The 16,882-nt window shown below is 40.8% G+C and overlaps 1 protein-coding gene and 1 pseudogene across 1 annotated transcript; both read right to left on the minus strand.

The window, feature by feature from the left end:
- Nucleotides 1–100: 100 nt before the first annotated feature.
- On the minus strand, nucleotides 101–2,051 carry LOC122661721 (annotated as a pseudogene).
- Nucleotides 2,052–5,281: 3,230 nt separating this feature from the next.
- LOC122661327 (B-box zinc finger protein 21-like) lies at nucleotides 5,282–6,607 on the minus strand. The gene is made up of 3 exons (XM_043856688.1): nucleotides 6,343–6,607; nucleotides 5,807–6,247; nucleotides 5,282–5,730 (listed from the first exon to the last, which is right to left on the minus strand). The coding sequence occupies exons 1-3, from the start codon at nucleotides 6,526–6,528 to the stop codon at nucleotides 5,500–5,502; spliced, it is 858 nt and encodes a 285-aa protein (XP_043712623.1). The 5' UTR covers nucleotides 6,529–6,607; the 3' UTR covers nucleotides 5,282–5,499.
- Nucleotides 6,608–16,882: the final 10,275 nt, after the last annotated feature.

The raw sequence follows: 16,882 nt of genomic DNA on the forward strand, positions 1-16,882 counted from the left end.
TTGAACCGTAACCTCTACAGTATTTCAGATTTTACAGCATACGATGATGAAGGTGAAAGCAGAGACTTCCTTCCTAGAAAGATAATTTTTGGACTAGGAACTAGTGCTGTGCTTGCTTGCAAGGACGAAGCGGAGTGCCACATAGGCCCCGGTTTCCACTAAAAGAAATGGCAGGGATATTGGCCTTGTGAGGCGGTATCCGCCCACTCAACCGGTTTTCTGACACGTCGAACACACTGAGCTTCTCTAGTCTCATCAACTTCTCTGGTATGCTCCCGCTAAGCTTGTTCTTCGACAGCACAATTGTGGTCAGCTCTTTAGCCTCCCCCAGCTCCCACGGTATCCTTCCAGACAGCCCGTTCTCCGCCTTCTCTAGCACCTTCAGCCCACTTAGTTTCCCCAGCGACGCAGGTATTGAGCCCCAAATTTGAGGGTTATGAGATAATACTAGTCTCTCGATGGAAGCCATCGAGACTTAGTCTCCAACGTCCTTGCCCATCGGACCTGTGAACTTATTATAAGAGATGTCGATGGAGTTGATTCGTCCCAATGGTTCACCCACAGCCTTGGAGAATATAATCGCCAATTGGCCACTGAACCTGTTGGAATGGAGGTCCAGGTCCATCAGAAGCGAAAGCTTCTTAAATTCTTCTGGAATCGATGAGTGGAAGCCATTGTTTGATAAATTAAGGAAAGATAAATTGGTCATGTTTCCTATCCAAGGAGGCAATTTCCTTGTCAATCCGTTGCTCGATAGATCGAGGACCGATACAGAGCGCGACGATAACCATTTGGGGAGTTGTCCCACAATGCCCGTCCCAGCTAATACGAGTCGGAAAAGATTCAATCTTGCAAACCACTCTGGTATGCTCACAAGACCCAGAGGATTGAAAGACAGGTCCAGAGTCTGCAACTGCTGTAACTTTTCCAACTGATGAGGGATAGGCCCTGAGAGCTGATTTCTCGAGAGATCGAGTGTCTGAAGATTTTGCAGATTTCCCCAGCTTGAGGGGATCTTACCTGTAAAATGGTTTCCAGAAAAGAATAATTCGGTGAGCGTTTTGAGATGGCCGATGGTCGCAGGTAGTCTCCCAGTCAGTTTATTGTTCTCGAGTATCAACCTCTGGATACTGGGTGGATTCCCTACGGATGCTGGTAAAGCCCTACTGAGTTTGTTCTCGGATAAGCGACAAAATTGGAGAGAAACAAGGCCAGATATGGAAGAAGGGATGGGTCCAGTCATATGGTTTTGATTGAGATAGAGCAGAACCAATTCGGATAGATCACCAATGGAGTGAGGAATTCTTCCCGTTATGTGGTTCTCGGACAGGTCCATGAATTTGAGCTTTTTCAGGTACCCAATTGCCGCCAGAATACTACCGGAGAGATTGTTGGAATGGAGATCGAGCTTAGTCAGTAAAACCATCTTCCCAATTGACCATGGAATGCCACCTGATAACTGATTCCCCGAGAGGCCCAATTCCGAGAGCCATGTCAGCGATTGAAGAGCAGAGGGAGGTATTACATCGGAGAGCTGGTTGTCGCCAAGGTAGAGCTTCTTGAGGTGAACAAGATTTCGAAACGATGAGGGTATGGAACCGGTGAGGTGGTTTGAGTCTAGGAAGAGATAGGTGAGGTATTGCAGCTTGCCTAGCTCTGATGGAATGGGTCCCTTCAAGTCCTTGAGATCACTGAGGTCTAGAAGCTGAAGGAAGGAGAGATTACAGAGAGATGACGATAGAGTTCCTGTCATTGAGATGTCGGAGATGAAATCGTTGCCGGAGAAGAGGCCCGGACGGGAAACGTTGACGACCCTGCCACTGAAATCGCAATCAACACCAGCCCAAGTGTTGCAACAGTCAGTGGAAGGCCGCCATGTCGACAATAAGCTGGAAAGGGTCGTGCGTGATCTTGGCCTTGAATGCGAGCAGAGCTGACCGGTCAACGACATGGCAAGCTTGCCATGGCTGTGATGGAAAGGAGAAGAAGCAGAGTAGGAGGAAGAGAGAGATGGTTGTTCTTCTGCTACTGCTGCAACTAGGTGATGCCATTGCCTATCGAATCAGAGAACAGCAACTAATGTGAGAAATTGAGAAAGAAGGCGTGTGGGATAATATAATTTGCCACTGCATAAGGCCCAAGTGTAGAAAGTAGAAAGTAGAAGTAGAAACAGTAAGGCATGGGACTTCAAACTTTGAGAGTGGGAAACAGCTCTGATTGCTTTAATACCACTCACTCTATGATATTAAGTACTATTCTTTCACTTTTAGCAGGGAGGGAGGAAGGAATGGTTGACTCCTTAACTAGTACTGCTAGAGATTAGGGTCATTAACATGATTTGTTACGCACAAAGCGGAAGGCCGGACTTGGCGCAATGGTAAGGCAACTTGGTGGGCGTGGATTTGAACAAAGAAATAATCTCTCCACAAAAAATGGTGGGCGTGGATCCCATCAAAGAAGCAATCTCTCCACAAAATGGGGGTAAGGCTGCATAACCATTTCCTTTCCTAGGGATAAGGCTGTGTGGAAATAAATCTTCTCCAAGGTGAATCCAACAGCTGGAGGAAATTGGGGTGCGTGTCCAGGTGCGTCCAACCCTTGGATTGGCATTGGAGAGGATCCGGGTTTGTGTAAGCCTGCGTAGGCATGCACCTCCCCAAATTCCTGTAGTAGCGGGAGCCTTGAGTATTGGAGATGCTCGTTTTTTTAAGGTTATGAAAATGGGATCAGGATCAACCAGAATCGGTTGGAGTCATTGTTTTAGGAATCGGTATTGGATACGGGATCGATCCCCAACAGAGTTAGCCCACGACTTTCGAAAAGATTCTAAGTTTCGCATGAACATTAGCAATAAAGGCACGATCTTTGGGATTATAGAGGGTTCCAAATCTCTCCTGCAATAGGATTTTTAATGCGAGAAGACCCCCACTTACTCTATGGGGCCTCAGATAGGATCTGAAGACAAGGAAGACGATGTAGAGATAGTAGGTTGGCCAGCCTGATCCATCTCAGATGCCTTTCATTTTTAGCGCCTAGTGTAAACCGAAGTGGCTGGTCGGCTAGAAGGTTTTTTTGATCCTCAGTGGGACCAGATGGAAAAGCTCCTGATACCAATCCAGATTACCCAAATTTTGGTATCAATTCACTAATACAGGATTGATCAAGAATTGGGATCAAGGACTGTCGATATCGATCCGGATTGGGAGATTTCTCCGATCCACTATTGATCCCTAAAACCATGGTTGGAATAGGCAGGAATCAGATTGAAATTGGATGAAATTGGCTGGATTGGTAAGGGCTGATTCAACCTATCCAATCGTACTGTTTGAAACAATGTTGCTTCTCTGTTACTTATTTTCAAAGGGATGCTGGGCAAGTCATGAACCCATAAAGAGTGTCAAACCAGACGGGGACGGTTCTAGGTAATCAGAACGGCTTTTACTGGTTTTGATCTTAAGGGGTCAATCCTTGCATTTACTCATTGGTACCAAACTAGGATCCAGTCCTATTTAATAACATGACAACTAATTCTGGTTCTATAATGGTTGTAAGCACTTGATGTCTCAAAGCACTCAAATATGTCTAAAATTCTGAAGTATGTAACTAATATTTGAAGTATACAAATAATTGAATATATATTCTCAAACATACAAATAATCAAACATCGATTCTTAAGCGTACAGACAATCAAATAAATCCATAATTTCACGCTTTCAAATCACCAAACATATAAATATTCACCTTACACCGACACAAGAGGTTTAAGTTTCAACGAATTCTTTTTTGGGCTTTCAGTTTTGGACCCATTGAGAAACACATCCCATTTAATAATTGGTCCCAAAACCGTCCTTTTTACTAATGGGACGGATTGATTCTGGATTTTAGCGTATCAGTTATATGAAATGGCTCTTAGTTCCTGTCCCAAATTGACACCCTTAGACTAATTGTTTGACTTTGGAATCATTAGGTATGACGGTGATCTCTAATAAGTAATAACCCCAAAGGAAAATTGAAGGGAGGTTGGGGTGTTTGTTGATTGGGTAATGTAGAAGGTTAATTGTGTATCAGGATTTTAAAGTCAGGAATTGGTGACAGAATTGGTAGGGGTCGATTTCGATTCAGATAGGATCGAAATTGGATGGAATCGGTCCAAAGAACCCTTTGTAGAAGGTTAATTGTGTATCAAGGTTTTAAAGACAGGAATCGATGACGGAATTGATAGGGGTCGATTTCGATTAAAATAAGATTGAAATTGGATGGAATCGGTCCAAAGAACCTTAGAATTGGCTTAGAACGGTAGAAATTGGGGGAATCTAGACATGAATATTTCAATCCAAAACGGTAGATATTGGAATTGGTCCCACAGAAGGGAAGAGCCGTATAAGATGAAAATCCCACGTACCATTCTATAGCGGGAATTTTATTGAAACCCAAACCCATCATCATTATGCACAAGAGGGAAGAGCCGTATAAGATGAAAATCTCATGTACGGTTCTATAGCGGGTATTATTTGAATAGAATGAACGAGCATAACTGATGTCAGCTCAACCTCAAAGAAAATATGGATCTGAAGAGCAAGGATGAAGCCGTGACCGTTGAATGTTGACAACCGAGACCTATCGATTTGAAAGAGATGAAAGAAGAGTGGAGATTTGAAAACGATCATGCCTTTTGCTCCCTATTTCCCAATTTAGGGAGTAGTTTTGCAGACTAGATCCTCCCTTGACAATTGAAACCAGAAATAGCTCAAATCCAACTATATCCAGATTTCAGGAAGCTTATTCACCCCTCTTTTGTACAGGCGCTTATAAGGATTGTATGTGTTTGGGTTTTCTTGGTTAAGAAAAAAGTGTTTTTGCAACTAAAACAACCTCGGTGGTGGTTGGCTTTGTAATCATAAAAGCCTGATTTTCAGGCCTCTTGAGTAGTTGAGAGACCACATGAGAGTTGTAGCCTCTGTAGGGACAACACATCTACTGGTTATGCATTAGAAAGAAACTGAGAAAGGAAGAAGAACAAAGGATGCATCATCATCCATGTCCCTTCTATCTTCTTCATTTCTTCTGTGAGCTGTGATGTTACATTACATCCCTAGAATGAACCTTTCCTGATTTGGATTTCAATTATCATTCAAACCCATCAAAAAGTGACTTCTTAATTTTCCATCACATCTTCAAAAACCAGAAAGTACACTTCTAGTGGGATTAAGTTCAGACAAAAGATCTCTCTCTTTCTCTCTCTCTACCTTACATCTGATGATGATTGACTCATGAGATGAACAAAAAAAAAGAAACGAATGGTCCGAGGACTTAATATCTACAAGGTCGATGGGAGTGGTCAGGGGAAAATAACTAAACAAACCCAAAAACAGATTTGATTGGAGCGCGCACAGAAGGTTATCGAGGAGGACAAAAAACAAGAAAAAAAAAAAAAGAGAGAGACTTCGACTGGGATTTGAGGTTTACCAACAAAAAAAAAAAGGCTTCGATCAGGATAGACTATGGAGGGCTGATTTGAGGAACTGTTAAAACATCATCTTTCCTTCGCTTGTTATCCTTAAGAGTGAGATTGCTGCCTGCCTGATTCGACATCTTGAAACCGTTGTACAAACCGATGTTGCTGTAGCTGGAAATACGAGGGGCTTGAGGAACTTGAGGTACCCAGATCCCAAAATCTTCAGAAGAGAAGTTCAGGTTGCTTTCGAGATGAAACGGCTGTAAGTAATCAGTCTGCCACAATTCCTCGGTTAGAAAATAGAAGAAACGATGGAAGAAAAACGAAAAAGACAATGGGAACAATCCATACCTTGCAGAAACCAGGAGTAGAGGAGTCGAGAAGGTCGTCGACCTGCCAGCCCGGCAACATCTCCATCAGGTACTCCGATATGCTACTGGTAGAACCTCCTTGACTTGCAGAAACATCTTCGACGACTTTGGAGGTATTAGTGTGGACAATTAATGGTAGCGGTTCAGAAACAGAGTTGGGTTTCTTTTTCTTGGGCAGCTGGGATTGGGAAGGATTCATTTTAGCAGGAGCAGCGGCATCAGAGCTCCCGTTGGACGATAAGCAGACCGTACTGTCAGTGGTGGTGGTTGATGAGGAGGAAGGGGAGGAAGAGAGCTTAACGCCGGTAAGGAGGAACCTGTGGTGCTTGGTGGTGTATTCATTAGCCGTGTGAATGGGTAGGTCGCAGTCTCTGCAGAGAATTGCTCTATCCTCTCGGCAGAAGAGAAAAGCACGTTTCTCCTTCAAGTTTTCAGACAGTTTAAGGCAAAACAATTTGTTAACTAAAATACTTTTACAGACAGAAATCAAAAAAGAAGAAGAAGAAGAAGAAAAACCTGGCATATGTCGCAACGAGGGGCGTCTTTTGAAGAAGGATTGAGAAGGGGAAAGCGGTGGTGTTTGCCAGCGAGCTTGTTGGCGTGGTGGACACGGTGGTCGCAGCCATGACAGAGAGCAGCTTCGTCGGCGGAGCAGAAAACAGAGGCCTCTTCTCTGTTACAAACGTCGCACTGGATCTTCATTACTATCTACACACAGCTGTAACAGCTCTAAAGTCTAATCTTAAATCTATGTAAGGAACGACCAACCAGGAAAAACACTAGAGAGGTGTGAGAGAAGGATTGATTGGGAATTGGAATTTGGAGATGTGAGCGTGGGACTCTTTAATTAATACAAATGAATAAACTATTGAGAGAGAGAGGTAGTGGTCCAGTGAGGTGAAGGAAGAGACGAGAAGTAACTAAACTAAGTAGAAACAAACTAAAATGGGAGAACAATTAAGAGAGAGATTGAGATGGTGAGGGAAGGGGGGGAAGAAGCCAACTGGAGTGAGAGACTTGAGAGAAGAAGAATCGATCGAGAGAGTACCTAAAAACCTCGGATTTTTTATGAGTTTGTTGTTGATTGGACTGTACTAATATTGTACCTTTTTGTAGCTCTTCCTTCTCTTGAAAGGTCATGGAACTGACTTACCCAAAAAAAAGAAAGGTCATGGAACTGAACTTCATATATCTGGACATTGAGATTCCTGGGGATGGGGGATGGGGGATGGGGGAAGGGGGAAGGGGGTGTTTCTGTAAGCTGTAAACTGGGAATGAAGGAAGCAAGAATTGAGAGATGGATCATGGATGGCAGGATTGGTCCCTTGCCCTTGGGTGATGGGACTTATTCATTCCAGTATGTAAAATTTTGGCCATTGTACTTATGGACTGGCCATCTGTATGGGTCTGGGAGTGTGGAGATGAGAATTCAGATCCTCTAGGGCGCCCTGCTGAGCGGTACACAAACAGGGTGCGTTGCAATGACAGTCTTACTACTGCCCAAGGGCCTTACCCGAGCGGGGGTAAAACGGTCATTGCGTTGCACCCTATTTGTGCGTTGCTCAAACCGCTACGAGCAGCACACCATAGGCGATCTGGATCCTGGAGATGAGAGGTAGGGTTCCTGCCTTCCTGGCAGGCCTGCTCACTGCTGGCTGGGTCCTTTGGAGATCAAAGGTTATAAAACATGGTATCGGTATAGGGATATCGTATTAGCCAATATTGATATCCATACTGATATGGATCAACTGTATCAAGTCATTCGAGATCAAAAAGTTATTTTTCCATAAAAATTTTATTCTTTAGATGGTATAATCGATTTATATCCAAATCGATCTTCGACGATACCAATACATATTAATTGAAATGCCCAATACAATACCAATAACTAAAACCTGTTGGAGAATAAGTCAGATCTGATGCTCACTACATATTATGTATGTAATCCTCAGACCCCTGTGAGTCTTGAGAATATGGGAGGGATGGGCATCAGATTTGAATTGGTGGGGTTGGAGATTGCCTCACCTCTCTGCCTCTTTTGTCTGTTGGAGTTGGAAGCGGCTAATTATCAAACATTAAAAGGGAGGGTTCAATAATCAATATGTGGATGGATTTATTTTTTTCTTTACAATATCCAAAATGTAGATGAGGCAAATGAATAATATTTTTATCAATTTGTTGTAATGGGGGGGGGGGGGGAGTATCAGAGAATGGGTACTTTGGGGAAAGAAGGGGCCCACAGCACTGCATCATTGCGTCCATTGCGCAAAGCTTCACACCTTGCTGATGCCCACCGGGCCACCACCATGGGCATCAGATATCTGTTATTAGATGGATAATTTTAGATATAGATGACCGATCTACTTCTACTGAGTACTGACAGGTCCTCTGCCTCCCCCCAACCTCCTCCATGAATCCTCTTAATTGGAAACTTTCTAGTCCCCTCCCACATACACACAACACACGGCGCCAACTTCTCTCTCTCTCATGGGACTGAAAAAATCGGATCAGAATCGAATCGTTTCATTCATTAGTTTATTAGGATGGTTCTGGGTTTGAGTTTTGAATTGATCATTTAAGTCATATATAAATAATGGGAGAGAATTCTTGAGTACATTAATAAGATGCGACAAAATAATATCATACATAGGAGGATAGCGAGGTCATATTATAGAATGGACAAGAGAGATAGATGTCAAGGTGTTAGTGCATCCTTTTCTTGGTGGCTCGCAGAACCTTTTCCCATAAATTATATTTGGGATACTGAGTTGGTGTTGGTGAATTAAGTTTTGGAAGTTTGGGTTTTTTGTATTTTAGGAATGTAGATTTCCTGCTTAAGTTCTTGGTGCATTTTTTATTTGTGTACTTAAAGATAGATAGTTATTTGTATGTTTAGGTTAGGAATGGTTAAGTTAATTATGGGCAAGGGACAAACATGTTGTTGGTATGGGATGGAATCTCCACATCAAGCCAATGAGAGCATGAGAGGAGGCATCATATAAAAGATTCACTTGTTAAGAAAGTGACAATATGTCATGGAGGAGAGAGAGTATGCGAAGACCATAACCGATTAAGACTTGTCCCAAGTATCCAAACTATTCTGATTTACACCTTTAAACACACTTTCTCTCTCTCTCTCTCTCTCTCTCTCTCTCTCTCTTAAAAACTATGACATCAACATATTTGGGTTAGCAATGTCGGTAAAGATTGGTTATGCCTTTTCATATAATAATATGAGAGGATCTACACATTGCATGCTTATATTGATATCGTACACGCCAACCAATAGAGGGGCAACAAAAGAGTATATTTAGTAAGGAGAAAGAAGGGGGACTTACATATTTAATGAGAGAAGAGAGAGATTATGACTGTGTCTGGCTCTCTCCCACCCCCCTTTGAAAGAAACACTTTGCTCCTCCCCATGCCACCCGCCCATTGGTTCAGGCCGTCAGTGTGCCTGAAAGTGGGCAACATACTCACCCTTTGCCCATATTGTAATTTAGTTTTGGGAAAATGGTTTACGTGAGGCAACTTAACATCTGTGCCACAGACATGAGGGAGCAAAATGACCGTCTGAACCCCCGTAAAATGCAAAATGATTGCCCTGCTTGATGCTTCAGCACACACTCCCACAAGTAATGACTGAAAACTGTGTGATCAACCCAGTAAATCTATAAACAAAGTGTTGAGGGTGCCGAACGAAGAAAAAAAAAAAAAAAAAAAAAAAGAAACGAAACTTCTCTCAGAAGACAAGCCAGCCGCAGATCTGGATTTGGGGGGAATGCTGACGATATGAAAGACTGGAAACTTCAGTCTTTATTACTTAAAAAAGGGTATTGGAATGAGGGATACAGAGACGCTTAACTTCCGGGAAAGGAAGTGGTGGGGGCAGCAGATCTTAACACTAGACGATCAAAAACACTTTTTTGCATTTGTAATCAAATTTCTCCATTAATCTATTAAGAGTCTCATGTGAGATTGATTATAAAGAAGGCCTTAAAAAGAGAAGGAAAAAAAATAGTTAAGTTGTCGAATCAATTCCAAATCAGAATACACCAGAGACTCCTCCTCCATTAATATAAAACAAGGGATAAGACAAATTAAAGAAACCGAAATCCAAATTAAAGCAACCGTATCGATATAATAAACTATGGGCAGCAAGCATGGGGAAGAAACACATCTTACAATGTAACAGAAAAGTAATCCACCATTAACAATGATGGGTATTAGATACCATGAATAAGGAGGTCAATCCAGAGGATGGAATAAGTGATGCTCTCACCTCCCAGTCATTTAAGTATTCGTATTGTATTGGTCGTATTGCTCAATGTGTCTCCCGATATGGCCACCAATACTATATAGTAGAATATACTACAATAGCAAAAAAAAAAAAAAAAAAAAAAAAAAAAAAAAAAAAAAAGGGGAAAAGTGTTTCTGAACGGCCAGTGTACTCTACACATTTTCATTTTTTTTAAGAACAAAGAAAAAGATCTCTACTTGGTGCTGTTTCCTATGCCCTCTCACAGCGCAATATGAGATGATGCCTCTGCATCTTGGATAGATATCCAGACGTACTCACACATTGACCAGACGCTTGTGTAGAGACCATGCGACCAAGTAGAGATCTCTTACCCAAAAAGAATAAACAATTTGGAAAATGGAAAGCTGATAGACTGTGTGGTGCTTGCACCCAGACACAAGAAGGGTGAAATGACTACTCCGCTCCCTGTGAAATGAAAAATATCATCCATGTTGGAGGCCTAGACATGCACTCCTATTGGGCTACGCTGGTGCAAGCGACGCAGTCTGATAGAGATCCCCCTCCCAAACTATTCAATAAGGAGAAATAGGATACATTGGCGGCTCAAAGACTCTTCCCCACCCTACCCCCTCCAAAAAAACATGATCCTTTCTTCTCCTATATTTCTTCAATCACCCATAGCAACATACCAAAGGGGAGAAAAAAGTATCTAAGAGTATTTTTATAAAGGGCAAAAGATTGTTTCTTGGTTTTATGGCCACCGCATTAGGGTGGGGACCAATGAGGGTGCACATAGGGGTATCAACATGAGAGGTGGGAAAGTAATTTGCACACTCCTGTGTTTGGGCAGAAGTTCCACATGACCATGTAGTGTTTTGTTTCCCTCGTATAATAAATGAGTTGGTAAGCATAAGGATTAAAAGACCGGAATAGTAGTAGTCGATCCCAATTTGGCCGATCCAACCTAGTTTCTAACCGATATCCACTAGTATTGGCTAATATCGGCTAGTATCAGCTAGACCAGATCCAACCCTGATTTGATCTGCCCAATACACCCAAATCCAGACCATTTTTTGAAACTACTGTAAGCATTATCACCAAAATGGCCCTTAAATACCTTTTCTACTCATAAAAGGGTTCAGATCTGCTACCAGGCCACATGGGGACAGGTGGGGACAGATCTAAACCCTCCAAGGGGGTGTAGGACCTATGTCCCATGGAGGGGTCAGATTCCTCATAAATTGATCGGGTGAGTCACCTATGATTGACATTATAGTTTTTTATCACTAATTATACATAAAATGGTTTTAATTTAAGTCACTATTTTTTTTGGTAGGAGGTTTTAATTTAAGTTACTAATAACTTCGTCAAGAGGTCATGGGTCGAATATGGCCTTCATTGATTTAAGAATGGGGCTGCATAAAATAAGCAATAAGTACCAATAAACAAAGTTTCTAAACTTTTTGATCCTCCCTTTAACCCCCTTTCTCCCCCTACCCCCACTCCAATTCATTTTTTATACAAGATTCCCAAAGCCCTTGAACTCTAGAGGCCTTTATCATCTCATTGTTCCACCTTGGCTCCCCATGTGGAAGTTATATGACTATTTTAACCTCTTTATTTATTTAAGTTCCAATTTTATCATCCACCCTCTTTGTGTTAGTTTCAATTTTACCATTCTCTATTCTAGTTTCAATTTCATCCCTCATGCAACTCTATCTATAAATTATAGGCATTGATAGGAACCAACAGTAATTATCCCATTGTACATGTATGCAATGCTTAGATAATTAATTGTGGGATCCACATCCCTATAACACATGTCATGTAAACAACGTAAGTGAGGTGATTTTTGAAGATTCCCCTCACTCGAGGCATGTACTATTGTACTTGTACTTGGAGAGTAATTTATTATTTTTTTGGTAAAAGGTAAGTAAAATTGGAACTCGAATATCTAAACAAAAGAAGGAAAAAGAATCAAATAATTTCCATGTGAGGAGCTATGGTGGAATTATGTGCTAGCATGGCCTTAGTGAGTTAGTGATACTTAAGAATCCTATATGGCCACCTATTAGTCTCAAAAAGGTTTGGGAGGTTGGGGACTCTTATTTGGGGGACCAAAAGTTTCCAAAAGTTTTAAACATTGTTTATTGATATTGTTGTCTCTTCTCACCTTTGCCTTCGCCCTCGTCCTTGCCTTATCGTGATTTTCTTTTGTTAGAATAAATATTCTTTTACATTATCAGTTTAATGTGAATGATGAAGAAAATAAAATACAGAGAAAATGATCTTCATACAATAGAAGTGAGTATTTTTTACACCTATTTATATTTTAACCATGTGAGTCATGCATTAACACACTTTGTCCCTCTCTAACCATGTGAGTCCCCTATGGATGTAATTGTGTTTCTCACACGATCATCATTAATGTGACATGGAAAATTCTCCCACATGAGTGGTATAGGAAAGCCTTGCCCTAAAATATATTAATGAGAAGTTTCTCTGGGCAAGTGACATAGGGACGCACACCATTGAAGGGCAATGGAACGGTTTTGTAAATAGAAGACAAATAAGTAATTCCATATGAAGAAAAGAGAAGAGAGGGATGCCATTATATCAGAAAACCTTTTTTCCAATGTTGTATAAATCTGAAAAATGTGAAGCAATGTAATTCACAGTATCGACAACGGTATCAATCACCACCAATATTGATACCAATTTCGATACTATCACCAACATGGATCAACTGTTTCGGGTGGATTTTAACTCAAAAAACCACTTTTATTTACTATGTCAACCGATACAGATTCGTGTCGTGTTGGTTTCAAACGTATCGGCCATATTCCTATGCCTAAATGGCTAAATCCATGGTGTGAAGTGCTTCTCCCCCTGAAATTAGAGAACACCCAAACCTTATCAACCTCCCAAGGCTCGTTAAATGGATAAGCTCCATTATAAAGTGGATTTGAAGCATTTCCTGCCCCCCGCCCCATTAAGGGATCAGAATGATTGATTGCAAATATATGGAAACAGGCATCAATCAATTGCAACTATAAAAGGAAAGCAAAGCAAAGCAAAACAAAACAAAGATGGTCTCCAAACAACAGACCATGAGTAGTCCTTTCATGCCTTTCTAGAAGAGAATATTTCGTAATCAATACATCATAGATCAAACACTCTGAGTCCGTTTGTGGGAAAAAAAATTCTTCCTTTTCTTTACCCAGAGTATGAATATTCCAAGAATAACTAATAAAGACATGAACACTCCATTAAAGCAGTCTTTGTAGTCCCTCATGTAAGTGAACTAATGCTTTGTCATTTCAAGCCCAGCAATTTTTTTGGTTGAGAGGCAAGGTCTACCTTAACAATGTAAGACAAGGGAGTCTTTTTACCACCTGTTGATGGTAAGTGGCTGTGAAGATCCTGTCCTTGTAATGTTGAAGAGCTGAATCTTTGGGTGTAGAGCATGGTTTGAAGAATTGGCATCGGATCGGTATTGGCAGGTGTCGATATTGATCCTTGATCGATCCTGTATTGGTGGATGGGTCAGGAACAAGGGTAAAATGGTTTAAAAAAATGATTTTTAATTGAACCCAGAAGTAAATCTGTGCAATATGGATTGATTCAGATCGATATCGGTCGAGACTTATACCATATCCAATACCAATTCTTAAATCCTTGGTATGAGTCTTATAACCCAACAAAGTTTTGGAGGTTTAGTATTTTGCACTTCCGATTCACTACAAATGTTATATAGCAAGTGTTGGGAGAATAATTTCATGTCAGTTATCTCTAAAGTTGGTAATTATAATTTTAACATACACATGGATATTCATCTCAAGAAAGATAAAAACAAACAAACCTGTCTCTGATACCATATAAATATATGAGGCAAATAAAAATAGCAAAAGACCAAAAGCATGTCATGGAACACGAGGTCAGCTCTGCCCTGGTCTTCTGGGTAGACCGCCAATCCTGGTGGTCTAACTTTAAAAAGACTTTCAATACATACACACCAAATCAAATAGAGAGTCAGAGAATAAAAAATCTCTTAATCCATGGAGTTTGGTAGTTGGATGGGACTTCTAAAATAGTTCCAACGACATTTCAGATTTCGTATGATAAGGAGGCAAAGGGAATAATGACACCTTAATATGGCTAGATTCTATTCACCAATGGTGAAAGTAGAGATTTGAGAATTCATCTCATCTAATGGCTATTCAAGGAAATTGAACTCATCATCACTGCAAGTTACAGAGACACATTAAATCATTAGCTAGTTGGAATATTAGGGTAACTTAAAGACAAATGATGATTAAGTTTCTTTGTAGTTATCACTCATCATAAAGTTGGTCTTGGAGATTGATGACCTTTGTTGTTTTGATGTGCATCAGAACTCTTGTATCTTTCTTGCCTTTCCACTTTGGGTTTGGAGTCGATGAAACTTTTATGATCCTTTCTATGACCATCAACAAGTTTAATAAAGATATGAGTTTGAAATGTAAGATGTAAGCAAAACCGAATTTGGAGACTTTGAAAACCCAAAACAAATAGAGAACAAAAACTTTCCTTCCAAGATTGATTTCTCTAAAAGAAGATGGGAATGATCCATATACGGTCATTCCACTCTCCAAGGATGAATTGACCAGGTCTACAGCCATTTCTCAAGCCTTAAGACTTTAAGTAAAAAAGATATATTATTTGTTTAAAAAATTGCTATATAATGATGGGAGAGGGTTTTCTGATCAAGTAGCCTAGGAAAGGGAACGCATGCCAATAAGAAGCGATGAAATGGTAATTAGAAGGAAACAATGTTGGGCTGAACTTTTTTGGGCCTCAAGTTACATTTGGGCCGGGGGGGGGGGGAAAAAACTGGAGTCTATTTCCATATACTTCTTTGGGTTCAGTTTTTCTCCAGCTGGGTTGTTCCTCCCCAAGCAAAACCCAGCCCGAGAAAAACTGAACCCATTTACGATTTAAAATAATTTTGTTTGGGTTGGGTTCAGACTGGGCAATTTCAAACCTCAGGTTAAGTACTACTGGGTGTCGATTTTTGGTTCGGTTATTGGTTTATATCAACATTCTTTGGAACCAAACCAAATGCCTTTTTTGTTTTTTAAGGTGGAACCAAACCAAATACCCAGAGGCAACATTTCGAGAATGAGACAGCAATGATATAAGGATCGAACTTGGGCCTAACATTTCTGGTTAAGTAAAAATTAAAAGAGTGAGCTAAGGGGATTAAAATCCTTTGCAGTGTGAATTTCTTGCGATGCACTGCAATGTGGACCTAAGAGTTCGACACATGGAAGAAACTTCATCCAACGATGTGAGCTCAATGCAAGGCCTTTTTTCTTTCTTTTTTCTCGAGCTTGGCACCGTTGGATGTCACAACTTTCATGTGTCGAGCTCTTAGGTCTGCATTGCAATGCACCGCAAGATTAGGATACTATAGAGGATTTTTTTATTTTTTTTCCAAGTTAAGGCTAGTGGGATTAACCAATAGAAATGGTTCTAGTCTTGGCTCAAGCTTGGGCTTAGGATGGAGATGGTGCATGGTTTTGGTACGATAGAGTGTTAACCTGGTCAGTTGCCATTATCACAGTTTGAACAAATGAATAGCCAGGGCCGAAAAATGATGAAGCTGGTTTGATTGAATTATTGACTTGAAAAGTTTCCTAACTTTTGTTTGTAATTATGAAAGAACTTCCCACAATGGCAGAATGCAGTTTCCCTCTCAATGAACGATAACTATGCGAAAAGATGAAGGGAAGGATCTAGACGTTCCCATTATGTAATGAAATATTTCATGCTAACATCTTATTGATCGTCAAAGCCCCTTTTCTACATCTCAATTGTTCAATACTTTCATTATTGATCGCATATTCAAGACATGTAGGGTTTTTCGTATAGAATAGGACTCGAACTGTCACCATCAAGGCACCAATGTCCTAAGATGTTAAGTATTTGACCGATACACCAAAAGATTATTGGTTAAATAAAATCTTTTTAATCTATCTTATATTAGGTTGATCCAATCTAACAATTATACACTAAACCCAATCCCATTAGACACATAACAAAAGACTAAGGAGATGAAAGGAGAAAGGATCGCTCTTTGCGTGACTTGGGGCCTTCATAGAAGGATGTCTTGCAGATTGACTCTCACATGATCATGGATTAGAAACGGAGGAGAGACGAACAGAGATTCCTAAACTAGTCTCCTTCCTAGTGAAATTTGTGGGTAAAGAAGACTTCGACGAGTTTACAATATTGAATCCTTTTGAAAATCGATTTTTTTTTTTTTTTAATTCTAATTAAAATAAGAGGGAAGGATGAGTATGCTAGAGGTATACTATATGTTAGCATCCTATGTGTCTATCTCTCTTCTCCCTTCTGAATGACTCAGCACAAACACAAACACATGAGGCGGCTGATCAGGTTCTTCTTCAGCGCGGGACGACGTTCAGCGCAAATCTGATGGCTGGAGAACCACGATGCATGCAAGCACACAATTTAATGTGCACATCATGGTTCTCCAGCCATCGGATGTGTGCTGGACACCGTCCCGCGCTGGAGAGGAGCCGAATCCGCCGCTGATCAGGCAGGACAGAGGATGGCGGCGGCGCCAACCCCATGTGTTGGCCGGTACCTACCGCCTCAGTGCAGAGAATTTATCCCATTGTCTCATCAAATTTTATTTTTCCACTTCCATCGTTCCTGCAAACTCGTTCTCTGTTGCTAATTAAACTAAACTATTATTACCTTACCCTTTTTTTATTTTTTTAAGAATTA

This window comes from Telopea speciosissima, chromosome 5, assembly GCF_018873765.1.
Source record: "Telopea speciosissima isolate NSW1024214 ecotype Mountain lineage chromosome 5, Tspe_v1, whole genome shotgun sequence".
Taxonomy (NCBI): Eukaryota; Viridiplantae; Streptophyta; class Magnoliopsida; order Proteales; family Proteaceae; genus Telopea; species Telopea speciosissima.